Raw genomic sequence first — 15,244 nt, 5'->3', positions numbered from 1 at the left:
AAGTTTATTTATGTCGCACATTTCAACAACAAGGTAATTCAAAGTGCTTCACACAAGACATCAAAAGCATCATGACAGAGGAAAGAAAATAGAACATTTAAAAATCACTGAAGTTATTAAATCTGAAAATATGTTCAAATAAAAATAATTCAAATGAAATTAATTGAAATAAATAAGGTAAAAAGTTAAAAGTTACAGTGCAGAGTTAAAGTTTAAAATCTTATTAAAATTGTTGAATGAAAGTCAGCTGTAGACAGGTGTGTCTTCAACCAACCTGGATTTAAAAGAGCTGAGAGATTCAGAAGAAACTACAAAGAAGTTGCACATAATGAAATACAAATGAAGTATGATTCTACAATTCATTAAGCTGATGCCTTTTATCCAAAGAGACAAACATCAGAGAGTAAGAACAACACAAGCGAGGATCATGACTTCTCAACATCAGGGTCTGACATTTGTTGGCTTTTGGCAGAACCAAAAAAAAATCTCCTCAAATTTCATCAAATTGTTTTCCCATTTCTGCAGCAGAGTCGTACTCTTGTTGGTTTTTTGCATATCTCTTACAACCCCTAAATTAAAGACTCGTTTTCAAGGTTTTCACACACACACACACACACACACACACACACACACACACACACACACACACACACACACACACACACACTCACACACACACACACACACACACACACACACACACACACACTCACACACACACACTCACACACACACACACACACACACACACACACACACACACACACACACACACACACACACACACACACACACACACACACACACACACACACACACACACACACACACACACACACACACACATACACCTACATCTGCGGAGGCTCAGACGAGGTGTTCAGATAGAAATTAGTGTTTGGTCTGTGACTTTGATTCCACAGCTTTCATGTGGGGATTCAGGATGATGTTTTCTTTTTTTTAACGCTTCACAAACCAGCTTCAAACCTCGGCGCTGCCAAAACCTGCACGCTTCCATGCACAAAAAAAAACACTTTATCTTTCACAGGCTTTCGGATCTTGTTTCTTTTAGAGCGTACAGTCTGAATGTGATCCTTTGTTGTCTGGATCATCGAGCAGCAACAGCCCTCATCTGATTTTCTTGACTTACTGAAACCTTTTGTGTTCATTCTCTACATTCTGTTCGGGTTCTGTTCATGCTTTTTTTTTTTTTTTTTTTATGTCTGTTTTGTCATCTTAACATTCCCTAAACGTAAAACCCTTCACCCCTGTCTCTCCAGGTCTCGTCTTACGGAGGTTACCTGAGGTATCGTCTCCACACTCAGACCATGAGAGGAGACGTGTTGTCTCTGCCCACTGAAGCCTCCAGACCCGACATCATCCTCAAGGTACAGACAACACACAGAAACATTAACGTGGTTAAATGTAGAGAAACATTAACGTGGTTAAATGTAGAGAAGAATACTTCAGGATTTGTTCTAACAGACATTTTCAAACATGCATCTACTTAAACAAGTATTTCAAAAACGACGTCCTGCCTGCCAAAGTCCTGTCATGTGTTTTATGATGACTTGCACACACATTTTTTTGAATCTGTGTTTTCCTCCTGCAGGGTAACCAGATGACCCTGGTGTTCATGGAGAGAGAGTACTCCTCACCCGAGGACCCTCACCTGGGGATAGTTCATATGGTTGAGGTAACGCCTCCTTTAACACCCTCGTCTGTAGATTTATTTTTGTAGAATAGAATAGAATAGAATTACTTTATTGACCCCAAACTGGGAAATTGTGGCGTTACAGCAGCAGGTTATCAGAGCAAATAAAACAATATAAGAATAAATATATAAATAAGCACTTAAAATGTAAAAAATAAGAAGAGATTTATACAGTAAGGATTTAACTTAACATTCTTACTGGTTAAAAAAATGAAAAATGAAATACAACATTTATTCAGGCTTGTCTACTGAATGTAAAAATACTTACTGGAGGTAAGAGATGTAAGTTTGCAGAAACAGTGATGACAGTGGTAAATGTGCAATAACAATATCGAGGGTTGTCCAGAGCTGTGCAAATTCGTGGCTGTGCAATCAAAGATAGTAGCTGAATTCTTGAAAAGCACAACACGACGCAGCTAGTGGCAGCTCCATGTCAGCGTTGGATGTTGTTGTCTGTAATTTAAAGGGGAATCTTCTTTGCTTCCAGGGAGTCATGACTCAAAGCTGAGTTTGAAAATAGGGCTTCTTGTGGTTGCCTGATAGCGTGTATGCCCCATGTACAGAGGCTGTAGTCCTCATCGCTGCTGCCGTGGGTTTTGAATCCGACCTCGGCCCTTTGCTGCATGTCGTCGTCCTCCACGTTCCCTGTCTCTCTTTAGCTGTCCTATCCATTAAAGACAAAAAGGCCCAAAAAAATTCTGCATGGATTCAAGCTGTTGCTGCACTTTGTTGACTAAGGTCAAAAGTGTGACTGCAGAGAAGCCCTGGACTGTAAATGTTGAACCCTACAAATCTGAAATCATTATGATTTTAAACGTTTTAGAACGTTTTTGAAATGTACTTATCCTTCACCGTTCATTTCATTATTTTGTTTTATGTAATAAAGACGGGAAATAGTTGCATAAATAAAATTCTGACACTCTTTTTTTAACATCTCCTCACAGGGAAGTTTCCGTCACGCTCAGACCGGTAACCTGGTGTCCCGCGAGGAGCTCATGATGGTCCTGGTCAGTCTGGAGTCTCTGCAGATCCGAGCGCTGCACTCCCAGTCCGCCCACTCCGTGTCGGTGCGCGGCGCCGTCCTCGAAGGAGCTGAGAGCCTGGATTCCGGTCGCCATGCCAACAACGTGGAGATCTGCATGTGTCCCGCCAACTACTTGGGCGACTCGTGTCAGGTGAGGGGACGGCGCTGGTGTGTTTGACGGACAGGTGGTCAAAATGGATTTACAGCTTGAGAGAGTTCAATAATTAAAATGTTTCTCCTCTCCTCCGTAAAGAAATGTGCTCCAGGTTACTACAGAGACACCATCGGCCTGTTTCTGGGGAAATGCGTCCCCTGTAACTGTAACGGACACTCTGACCGCTGTCTGGACGGATCAGGAATCTGTCTGGTGAGAATTACTGAATAAAAAAAAGAATTTAAAAAAAATCCCCTTCCTTCTGGTCCTTGTTCTCCTGCTTATAAATGAGTCATTGTCTGCCTTTTTGTATTTGTCAGGATTGCCAACACAACACAGCAGGCGACCACTGTGAGGAGTGTCAGGGTGGATTCCTTGGTAACAACACTCTTGATGGACAGGCGGTGTCGTGCTCCAGTTGTCCCTGCCCCCTGAGGGTCCAGTCCAACAAGTCAGTGCATTTGTCTTTGTCTTTTTCTTCCTCCTTTTCCCTCTTTACTTTAAAGGTCACATCCTCCTCTTCTTCTTCAGTGTAAATAAGTCTCAGAGCTCCTCAAAACATGTGTGTGAAGTTTCTTGTTCTAAATCCACTCTGATCCTGTATTTGATCATGTCTATAAACCCCTCTATTTCAGCCCTGCTCAGAACAGGCTGTTTCTGTGTCTGTACCTTTAAATATGTAAATGAGCTGTTTCTGACCACGCCCCCTCTCTGGAAGGGCTTTGGGTGTACTCGATGCTTTCTCGCTCCATGTCCTATTGTTTATGGTGAGAAGGCAGACTCAGAGGGCAGAACAAACACCTAGCTGTGGGAGTGTCACCCACCTGGGGGAGGGGCTACTGCCCTTTGTGATGTCTTAAAGGGAAAATCTCCAAACGGCCTGTTTGAGCACACATTTTCTGAAAAGTGGAGCAGGCAGAAGACGGAGAGGATGGACTTTTCTCATCATTGGGGGTTTGTAGACGGACTAGTGACACATGTTAGAGTTAGAGGAACATGGGGAAGTGGATTTAGCAGAATATGTGACCTTTAATGATTCTCCTTTACCTTCAGTTTGTCATTAATAATTGAACCGTGTTTGTGATTCCTCCATGTTTTCTCTCTCTGTAGTTTTGCAGAAGGTTGTGTGCAGAAAACAGACAAGATGCAGTGTCTGTGTATGCCGGGTTATGCTGGACCCCACTGTGAAAGGTAACAGAAACGTCTCAAACACAGTTGAGGTTTGAGATTGGAAGAATTTCCAAATATAAGTCAATCATAAATATGTTTGAGAATCATGAAGTTTTCTTGCATCTAAAAAAAAAAAAAAAGTTTATGAAGTTGGTTAACATCCTTTGCAGGTGTGCCCCTGGTTACTACGGCAACCCCATGGTGCTGGGCAGCAGGTGCCAGCTGTGCCATTGCCACGGCAACACGGACACCAACATGCTGTTCACCGACTGTCACCCGCTGACCGGCGAGTGTCTGAGCTGCATGCACAACACGGCCGGGCCGCACTGCGACATGTGCGCTCCTGGTTACTACGGCGACGCCATCGATGCCAAGAACTGCACCAGTGAGTCCAGATTCATTTGAATCGTCTTTCTCAGCATGAGTTACATCTCCAGACGACAGAGTAATATTTCAGTTGTTTTGAATGATTTTCTTGTACCCAGAATGCAACTGTTCTCCATGTGGCACCGAGTCATGTGACCCTCACACTGGACAGTGTCGCTGTAAACCAGGAGTGACCGGACCGCATTGTGACCGCTGTGTGGTATGTTGTTTTCTCTCTTTTCTAATTTCTTTTTAATATTTCTATCTTCATTTTGGATTAGAAACCGCAAAATGTAACTCACGTCCGTTCATCGATGCATGAAACTAAAACAAAATTTAAATGTTGAGACAATAAAGTGAGCGGTCTGTGAGGGTGTCTTGTCTTTATTTTCTACTCCTCACACAAACTTTCAACCTCTGAGCAAGTATCCTCCTGATCTTTGACATTTTAGCAAACGGACAAACTGAAATCTACTCCCTGTTTTTTTTTGTTTTTTTCTCTTAACTTTCCAGCTTCTTGTTGAACCCGTTGTGTTTTTCATTTTTTCTCAGGACGGCGCATTTGGCTTCGACTCGTGCTCTGGCTGCCGTCAGTGTGACTGTGAGGCCTCGGCGGCTCTCGTGCAGCCATGTGACCCTCGGAGCGGTCAGTGCGCCTGTCAGCCCGGAGTCAACGGGCCGAGCTGCAAACAGTGCGCTCCTGGACACTGGGACTACAGCCCGAACGGATGCAAGAGTGAGTAGATCCCGAGTCTCCGGCGCCCCCTGATCTCGTGGGTTGTGAGCTGAAAGTTTAGGAACCCCTCACTGAAGTAATAGTCCTGCGAGCAGCAGCTGTCGGACACAGCAGCAGCCTGGATATTCAAAGTTGTAGCATAAAAACAATTTTTGTCTGCAATGATCAAATCTCATATTTATTACAGTTGCCTTTAATTAAACAGCTTTATTAAGATTTTAAACTTTTACTCTGCACTGTAATTATTATTATTTTCTAACTCTTTTAATTTCTTTACTGATATTTATTTTATTTTTTAAATTTAAACTAAGTTCATTTTAATTTTTTTTTTTTTTAATTATTTAAATTAATTACATTTGAATTATTATTTTTTTTATTAAAATTAATTTCAATTGGATTATTTTTATTTGAACATATTTTCAGATTTAATCATTTCAGTGATTTTTTGTTTTTTTATTTTAATGTTTCTTCCTCTGTCATGATGCTTTTTGATGTCTTGTGTGAATCACTTTGAATTGCCGTATTGTTGAAATGTGCGACATAAATAAACTTGCCTTACCTTTATTTCCTGAATCTAAATGCAACACACTAATGAAATGAACCCACCTGATCACCTCTCCAGAGTGTGACTGCAGAGGAGGTCGCTGTGACCCGCGCTCCGGAGAGTGTCGCTGTCCCGACGGGATGACGGGGAAACAGTGCGACACCTGCTCGCAGAAATACAGCATCCCCATGGAGGAACATCACAGCATGCACTGCGAGCGTAAGTCACTCATTAATCACACGTGACGGCAACAATTCAATAAAGTCTGAGTGTCTCATTTGTTGTTGTTGTTGTTGTTGTTTTCTGCAGCGTGCGACAGCTGCGTCATCGTCCTGTTGGAGGATCTGGACAAGATGAACGATAACTTCCGCTCGGTCGCCGGGCAGCTTAGCAAGCTGAACGCCAGCTCCATGGCCTGGGCCCAGCTCAACAACGTCAACAAGTCTATAGAGGACATTGCTGTAAGAGCTCCAACACACACACATTGAAGTGATAGCCTGTAAGACTGCTGTACTGTTGACGTTCTGCAGGTAGTTATTTATGATTCATTAAAAAAAATTTCAACTCCAGCGTGCCATTGAGAACTACAACAGCACTCTGGATGAGAGCCGGAGTCGGGCCGACATGCTGGAGGCTGAAATCGTGAATATTAATGACGACATCAATGAACTGCAGGACAAGGTGAGATCACTGAACAAACACTCACACTCTCTTATCAAACATTTACACATTTTGACTTAAAGACATTTAAATTTGAGCCTAAAAAAAAAACTTTTATGTTTTAAAAGATCAAAGTCAAATTTGGTTATATTATTAATAATTATATTTAATTATTTATTGATATAAATAACAATATCATTAAACTATGTTTAATGAACTCGGGGGGCACCACCCTGAAACCAGGGAAAAATAACCCTGTGATAATTTTTTTTTATATATATATATATTTATTAAATACAGTTATTAATTATTAATAATATTAGAAATTAAGTAACTCATTTGAGACTTATTTTAGTGATATTTTGGTTATTTTTCCCTAATAATAATAATAAATTAGATTTATATAGCGCTTTTCTAAATGCTCAAAGATGCTTTGACAGGAAACAACAAAAAACTAAGCAAAAACTAAGAGAAAAATACAACATAGAAGTAGTGTCGAGGGAAGAGGATGAGAGTCAGTGGTTGTAGGCAGTGAATAATTAATGATTAATTCATGATATTGGTATTTATATTAATAATAATTAAATATAATTATTAAAGAATATAACCAAAGTTGACTTGATAAGACACCAACAAATAATTAAAGACACTCGATAACATCCAAAAGGCCGGACTGAGTTTCCTCCAGAGGGTGTCTGGGCTCAGCCTTAAAGATAGGGGGCTGAGCTCAGACATTTGGGAGGAAGTCGGAGTAGAGCCGCTGCAGTTGAGGAGGTTTGGGCTTGAGATTAGGATAAGGTACTAATAACTATCAATGAGACTGGTTTAATGAAGAAGTGATAAAAAAAAGTGAAGGAAGAATCCCCAGTTGAACACAGATTCTTTATTCACCACAACAAACTGATGTAGATACTCTGTGATCATGCGGAGAGTGTTTTAAGGTTTTTGTGTTTGTTTTTTGTTTCAGGTTGCAGTGATGACCGACCGGGTTGGTGACGTGCAGGACAGTACCACAAACACACACCAGAGGGCGGAAGACCTGCTGTCCTTCATCAGCAACGTGACCATGGATATAAACGGTAGGACGGAGGAGTTCATCAGCATCATTCAGTGTGACGCTAAATATTTAGTTTAAATCAGTGAGTGCATCTTTTTTTATTTTTTTTTTTGAATTTGTATTTTAATTTATTTTTCAAAACAAAAAACAAAACACTTGTACACCACTTATACAACATAAATCTACAAACTCATCACATTAGAGCAATGTACACTACAACCTACAATAATAGGCAATAGACAATACGGTGGTGGGGGGGGGTGCAGTTCATTTACAGAAAATTCAATCATATCACCTATTTTCCAAGTATTTTCTGATTAAGTTCCAGGGTCCTTCATCTCCATGGTAGTGAGTGCATCTTAAACATTTGGAACATTTTTTTTTTTACATTTTTAATACATGCAGAGCAAACTATAAAGAATATTTTGGGACATAACTAAGAAAGAATCATTTTCAGAATACAGAAAAAATAACGTTTGGGAAAAAAAAAATGTCCTCCAACAATCAATGTTTTAGTTTACATCAGTTAAAAACATTGGAAACAATGCAGGCAGACTGACTGAATTTAAATGTCTTAATGATGCATTTTTCCTTTTTCACAGATGTCTTACTTCTGGCAAACCGGTCCTCTCTGAACGGCACGGAGGCGGAGCTGGAGGACGAGGAGAGGGAGAGGAAGATGAGGGAGGTGCAGGCCATGCTGAGAGAGATGAGGTACAGGAGCTGCGTGGGACAGAAGAAAGTGGCCGAGAGAGAGAGGACGGAGGCGGGGAAATGTGAGTATATTCACTCAGACAAATACACTTAGAAATAGATTCTGATGTGTAGCTGCTACTTCAGTAATCCTGAGTAAGAGCTCGTTTCTTACTGCATAAAAATACCGGGGCTACAAAGGGGGTCCAAAGGTTAAACTAAAGCCATTTTCAGACTCCTTTTTTTTTTAGCAAAAGTGTTGTAACTAAACTCAACCTGTCATTACGTCTTTTTACATTTATATTGATTCTGCATCGGCATATTTTAGTGTCCCAGTCTGTGACCTCACATTGCAAAAAGTTCAAATATCGCAGCTTGAAAACTCGACTTTACTTCAACAATTTCCCCCTAAAAGAAATTCCAAAAACAATTCTTAAAATACTTTTTAAAATTCATCCTGTGTCTCTGCGTCTCCTCTCTCAGTGTTGGAGCGTGTGAACAAGGAGCTGGCCGATCGTCAGGGCGATAACGTCGACCTGGCCAAAGCGATCAGAGACCGCCTGGCCCGTTTCCACTCCGAGATGATGGACCTCCGAGACGCCCTGAACGAAGCCGTGAACGACACGGCCAAGGCGGCGGAGATCAACAACGCCAACGAGAAGACTCTGGAGGACAACAAGGTGGGGGGGGTGGGCGTGGAGAAACAGCAGGAACGGTAAATCAGACATATTTCAGAGGTGATTCTGACTCTTTTCTGTCACTCGCAGAAAAGACTAGAAGACCTGATGTCGAAGCAGAAGGAGGTGAACGACCAGCTGAACATGGCCGAAGACGACGTCGCTCAGGTCAACGACATGCTGTCCACTCTGCAAGACTCCAAAGAGGTTAGTCCCACTAAGACGTGCAGCAGGAGAAGACTTGTACCGTTTGTTTTTTCTTTGACACTTCAAACGTCTCTCTCAGGAGTACGAGCGGCTGGCGGCTCAGCTGGACGGCGCCAGATCCCCGTTGGCGGAGAAAGTACAGGAGTTTGCCTGGACGGACTCTAAGATCCCCCTGGTGGAGGAAGCAGAGAGGCACGCCGAGATGCTGAACGCCTTAGCAATGAACCTGTCCAGGTAAGGGACCAACCAGTTAGCTTACTTCACTACGAGGATGAAGATCGAGCTTCTTAAAAATGAACGCTGTTGTCTTTGTTTGTCTTCAGTTTGATTGAGGAGAATAAGAACGAAGGATTTGTGGACGTAACAAAAGCCTACAACAAGATCATCAACAGCATCAAGGAGGCGGAGGAGGCTGCCAAGATGGCTGCCAAGGCTGTCAACGACACTGTGGAGGTAAAAAAAAAAACAACAACAACAACCACACATGCATATTTGCAGAAATAGAAAAGAAAAGTCTTTACGGCTGCAATTTGTAGAATTTCATTTAGAATTTTTACAGTAAAATATCGTAGCAGAGAGATTCCCCGCCAGCCTCGACGTCATCTGTTTGTATTTGTTTTAATTGAGAATCCCCCTGGTGGTGGAATTCACACACTGTGCGTTTTAAATGATGAGCTTGTTTGTGTATTTTGTTGTAATATTTTTGTGTGTGTGTGTGTGTGTGTGTGTGTGTGTGTGTGTGTGTGTGTGTCCAGAACATTAAAGGTCAGGATCTCGGTCAGATCGCCAGTTCTCTGAAGAATCACAGTTTGGATCTGAAGGACGAAGTCGAGAAGCTGAGTGATGATCTGAACAACGGTAAACACACATCCCATAAATCATTTGAATGAATTCTGTATTTTGGACGTTTGAAGAGTTGAACTTTAATGTTTGTCGTCGTGCTGCACAGACCTGAAGCCCCAGCTGGAGGACGCTCAGAGGCGACTGGACGAGGCCAAAACCAAACAGGCCGATGTGATGAAAGACCTGGAGATGGTTCAAAACAACCTCAACTTCACCTCAAGTATGAACATTTACCACGAGCAAAAAAGAAATGATATCTTCCCTTCTTACAAATATTTACGATCATTTTTTACATTCCCCTTCTTCTCCTTTCTCTGTGACGATCAGACGTGAGTCAGGAGATCGCCGAGGTAAAACAAGCTGCAGATCTCGCAAACACCACGGCGACGCAAGTGAACGATGCCCTGCGTCCAATCAAAGAGCAGCTGGACAAATGGCAGCAGACCTACGGAGATGCCAACACAACCAACGATGACATCAACAACGCCCTGATGGAGGCCAACAAGACCGGTACCGACTTATCAATGCGTCGTTGAATATTCCCTTCAGTTACCTCCAGTTTTCTGCTCGAGGAATCTGTTCTGTGGTATCCCGGTGAAACTAGTTCTGTTTTTAGTCAGACTAATCTTAATGTTTTCACTTCTCTCTTCATAGTTCAAGCTCTGGGTGATACCATCCCCTTGCTCATGAAGAAGCTGGATAAGCTGCAGAATCACTCGGCACAGATGCCGAACATCTCCGAGAACATCAACCGCATCCGACAGCTCATACAGCAGGCGCGCAACGCCGCCAGCAAGGTACAACCAACCTGACAGATACATAGAATAGAATAGAATAGAGCAGCCTTTCCCAAACTTGAAACTGCTGCAGCCCACTTTGATATACAAAATGACTCCGGGGCCCGTTATAAAATAAAAGTTTTGACTACAGCTATCACATTCAGTTAGGGTAAATTATTGGACATGACAAAAATGATATTATGGCAAGATAGACACCAATGTTTACTGAATATTATGTCCATGAATAGTCATGACACATCTTACTCATCACTTAAAGGGTTGACTCATGGTAAATCATCATTATTGTGATATTTATTTTATTTTTATACTTGGTGGAGGGCTTTTTGCGGCCCGCCTGCAGTACCTACATGGCCCACCAGGGGGCTGCAGCCCACACTTTGGGATGCACTGAAATAGATGTTTATTGCCATTTGCACAGGTACAGGACAGTGAGTGAGTCAGCTTCTTGAAAAAAGTTAAAATTATATATAAAATAGAATATCATTATAAGAAAAAAGAGTAGAAAAGTACAAAAAAAAAAAAAATAAGTTGTAGTAACAGTTGTAAGTAAAGTAAATTAAAATAAACTGTACAGAAGCTATACACTGTATTAAAGCAAAGATATAAAATAACAAAGGGGAACACTGAACAATCAAATTAAAATATAAATATGTTTTCTTGTTTCTATTTTCTACATCTCTTATTGCACCTGAGGTTACTGCACACATATTTTTCACATTATATAATTACACTGTTTTTTGTTTTTAAAGGCTTTATATGTGATGTTTTGATCCAGCAGATGTCGCCCTTGAGCACCAGCATGAAACCAAAACAACTGGCGCTGTATTGTTGTGTTAGCATGCTAATGCTAGCGATCTTTATTATGCTGGTATCTTCACACTGCATGTAAATTTACCTGAAATGAGCGTGATCTAGAAACACAGTTAAGCAGTGAGTACAGTATGTTATTCTTCTTTTCTCTAGTCCCTCAATTAAACAACTTTTATACACGAGGGGAGGAGTCAGCCGGCCGTCCTGGCGATGTAAACAAAGTGAAGATAGGACTCTGAAAACTCTGAAAACATCACAGACAGTGGGACTCGGGTGTTACACCCATTGTAGACAGTCATGACTCACAGAGTTATTTTCAGAGGAGATACTTGATTTATATTTAAGTGTGAAAAATCACATATAAAGACTTTAATGTTAATATTGCACTATGAGGTGCTCAGCTGTCCGTTGAGTCTGTGAGGTGTGGGGTGAAGTACTTCCTTCCCATCTTAATGTCCTGTGCTACAAGTCTTACAGCAGAAGGGAAAAAGCTGTTGTGGTAGCGGGCCTAGACCATACATAGATACGACTTCAAGACGTTTTCCTCCAGCAGCTTCTAATGTGTTTTTTTAATCCTGCTCTGTTTGTCCCCCTCTCACCTCCGTCCAGGTCGGCGTCCCGGTGAAGTTCAACGGGAAGTCCGGCGTTCAGGTGCGTACTCCTCCTAACCTGGCCGACCTCGCCGCCTACACCTCCCTGAAGTTCTACATCACTCTGCCGGAGGCAACGCGAGGCAGACGGCAGGACAACGGCAACCGGCAGTTTGTCTTCTACCTCGGCAACAAGGATGTAAGCATCGCCACGGCAACAAAAAGAAGCACAACTCTAGTCCAGATCCTTGGCAAGGATTTTTGAGGGGATTTGCAGCAAGGAGTTTTTTTTTTTTTTGTAGTTAATTCATTACTATCTTTGTGGTATTTGTAGTCCACTAAGGAGTTCCTGGGCATGGCGTTGGTCGGGAAGAGACTGCGCTGGTACTTTAACGTCGGAGGAGAAACGGCTGAGGTGATGATGAATGAGGACGTCGAGTCGAAAGGAAACTTCAACAGCGTTGTGCTGGAGAGGTGAGGAACACACACACACACACACACACACACACACATACAATCAGATTTTAAAAACAGTGTGTCATCTCTGTACTCTGCTGTCCATTTCTGTACGTCTAATTTCTGTCTTTGTTCTCTGACTGCAGGATCCTTCAGTACGGCCAGATGTCGATGTCTTCAGAGGCCTCGGAGGGCGATCAGAGAGTCACCAAAGCGAACGTGGAGGCCGCGGGAGATCAGGGTCTGCTCAACCTTTTGACCGACGACACCGTCTTCTACGTGGGAGGATACCCGAGTACTTTTAAAGTGAGTAAACAGAGTGCGTCTCAGGCATGTAGGAAAGTTGATTAAAGCTTTTCAAAATGCTGCTCTGTAATCTCAATGTTTTTTTGGGGGGGGCATGGCATCATATTTGGATTTTCCAAAGTTTTAGAGTCAGGGTTGTCATGACGATTTGACTGACTGTGTGAACTGTAAATCTTCATTTCAGAGCAGTATTGATGTTTTAAAAAAATATTCAAATTCAGCTACTGAGCGTTTTTGTCTTTGTCCTTTTTTTTTCTTTTTTTTACAGCCTCCCGCCCCGCTCGCTCTCCCGCACTTTAAGGGCTGCATGGAGCTCGACACGCTGAACGAGGTCGTCCTCAGTCTGTACAACTTTGAAAACGTCTTCCAACTCAACACCACGGAGGAGAAACCATGTGGCAGGTCAGAGCGCTACACAGACAGTCTTTAAACATCATGATTCATCTTCCTGTTGTGACTGACCTCACTCTCATCTTCCTCCTCTTTTTAATAATGGAATTGAAATCACCAAACACAGGTCGAAGCCGGTGCTGAGTCAGGCCTGGGTGAACGACGCGTCGTATTTCGATGGGACCGGCTTCGCTGAGATCAAGTTCTCCGATCAATCCACTCGCATTAAGCGATTCGAACAGGAAGTGAAACTGCTGTCGCACAACGGCATCCTGCTGCTGTTTCAACACGGGGTAATGACCATAATTATGAGAAGATTTTCAACATCGTCGTTTGGTTACTCATTCATCTCATTATTGTTGCTCCATGAAATCAAAAAGCAAAACTCACTTTGTTAGTGACCTGACCAAGAGGTCAGCAGCACACATCATACAGTCGATGATGGAGGACTGATAATAAAGTACAGGAGTAATAAAACTTCAGGTGACAGCTAAGAGGCTGCAGAGAAAAAACAGAAAAGTCAGCACGCTCGATGTCTTTCAAAGTATGTATCGTCTGGGTAGAGCAGCAGACTACACCATGAATTTATTTCCTACAAAGATTTTGAAGCACTCCTTCATGGATTCATCGTGGAAGATCTGAATTTTTCCAACACATAATCATGCAGAGCTTTTCGTAAAGTTTTACATGCAACAAGAAGAATTCTGAATTCTGAAATTATCAAGTTTCACCAAAAAGCTTTTTTACAAACTTTATTAATCGCTGAGGGAAATTCTGTTTTTACACTCTGTTATTTTAGAGACATGCTTCACTCACACATGCATTAGTGGAGAGATATCAGAGAGGTGCTGCTACACAGGGAGCGCACCTGAGCAGTTGGGGGTTCAGTGCCTTGCTCAAGGGCGCCTTGACGGTACTCAGGAAGTGCCCTGGCACCTCGCCCGCTACCAGACCAACTTCCATAGTATTGATCCCTCTGGTTCCCAAACCAAGTCCCTACAGTCTGAGCTGCTGCCGCCCCCCTCTCATGCATCTTTCCTGCAGTCTGTCTTTAAGTTTTCCCGGCTCTTATTCCTCCATGCATACTTGATTTTTTCATCATCATCTTTCACCGATATTGAATAATTTATTCCATTTTTGTTTGTGTGTGTAACTTTTCTGTAAATTTCTAAAAAGAGTTCTTTGTGTTTTGTGTCATTTTGCAGCATGAACCTTTTTGTATTTCATCGGAGCCTAACTGATGAATAGTTCAGATGTGTGTTTTTAGTTATTGGCAGTGACTGTGTGGTTGTTACAGTTCTCCATGTCTCTCTCCTCCATCAGGATCAGTTCCTGTGTCTGGCGGTGCTTCAGGGCCGACTGAAGGTTTACTATGATTTCAGCGAGGGTCTGATGGAGCTCGAGCCCAAAGAGCCTGAATCGGAATTCTTGAGGATTAGCGATGCTGACCCCAAAGCTGTAAGCGTCTTTCTCTGTTTTTTTTACTTTATGTTTTATGATTCAGTCATAGAAAAAGAGGTTCTAAGGCCCCGTGTCCACCTAGGGTTTTTTCTTTTGAGTGCCAGAGTCTTTTTACAATCTCAAATATAAAACATGCAGTAAAAAAGTAACGGAGCAGTGTCAGTCATACAGCAGCCGTTGTCATAGAAACAGGACGGACTTGCAGTGCTTTTCTTCTCAGCGCACAGCCAGCGCTAGATGGACACGAGGCCTAAGGTAGCATAAGGGTTGAAAACTAAGTAGAGAGGACGTTTTTCTTTTCAAAACAGCTTTCTTTCCCAACTTGAGTAAAAATCATTTGCACTGAAAACTGAAAAGTCTTCTCTCTTGTTTTTAACCCTGCAGCTGGGGATCATCATCATGGACTCGCGTCTTGTGGTGAGAAACAGCCGCAACACCCTCTACTCCCACCAGTTCACAGATAACATCCCCCCCTTCGTCAGCATGTACTACCTGGGAGGAGTCCCTGAGAACAAAATGCCCAAGCAGTGAGTATCAACCCCCACACACATCCCCAATGATATCGACCCACTGGGAGAGTAATGGT

The 15,244-nt window shown here is 42.3% G+C and overlaps 1 protein-coding gene across 1 annotated transcript in view; it reads left to right on the top strand.

Annotated features, from left to right (window-relative positions):
• lama5 (laminin, alpha 5) overlaps window positions 1–15,244 on the top strand; it is a 92,059-nt gene that overhangs the window by 70,374 nt on the left and 6,441 nt on the right. The window contains 29 exon segments of the mRNA XM_065961145.1: window positions 1,281–1,388; window positions 1,613–1,696; window positions 2,659–2,889; window positions 2,992–3,105; window positions 3,213–3,343; window positions 4,003–4,083; window positions 4,233–4,447; window positions 4,548–4,648; window positions 4,981–5,164; window positions 5,787–5,927; window positions 6,018–6,169; window positions 6,279–6,389; window positions 7,336–7,447; window positions 8,028–8,201; window positions 8,602–8,798; window positions 8,886–9,002; window positions 9,082–9,236; window positions 9,326–9,455; window positions 9,758–9,860; window positions 9,952–10,065; window positions 10,173–10,355; window positions 10,500–10,642; window positions 12,065–12,244; window positions 12,380–12,519; window positions 12,648–12,807; window positions 13,076–13,209; window positions 13,325–13,490; window positions 14,521–14,655; window positions 15,043–15,185. Coding sequence (XP_065817217.1) covers window positions 1,281–1,388; window positions 1,613–1,696; window positions 2,659–2,889; window positions 2,992–3,105; window positions 3,213–3,343; window positions 4,003–4,083; window positions 4,233–4,447; window positions 4,548–4,648; window positions 4,981–5,164; window positions 5,787–5,927; window positions 6,018–6,169; window positions 6,279–6,389; window positions 7,336–7,447; window positions 8,028–8,201; window positions 8,602–8,798; window positions 8,886–9,002; window positions 9,082–9,236; window positions 9,326–9,455; window positions 9,758–9,860; window positions 9,952–10,065; window positions 10,173–10,355; window positions 10,500–10,642; window positions 12,065–12,244; window positions 12,380–12,519; window positions 12,648–12,807; window positions 13,076–13,209; window positions 13,325–13,490; window positions 14,521–14,655; window positions 15,043–15,185 — 4,139 coding nt within the window.

Source organism: Labrus bergylta, chromosome 12 (assembly GCF_963930695.1).
Source record: "Labrus bergylta chromosome 12, fLabBer1.1, whole genome shotgun sequence".
Taxonomy (NCBI): domain Eukaryota; kingdom Metazoa; phylum Chordata; class Actinopteri; order Labriformes; family Labridae; genus Labrus; species Labrus bergylta.
Note: the sequence above shows the minus strand (reverse complement) of the source record. Positions and strands in the feature narration are given on the sequence as shown.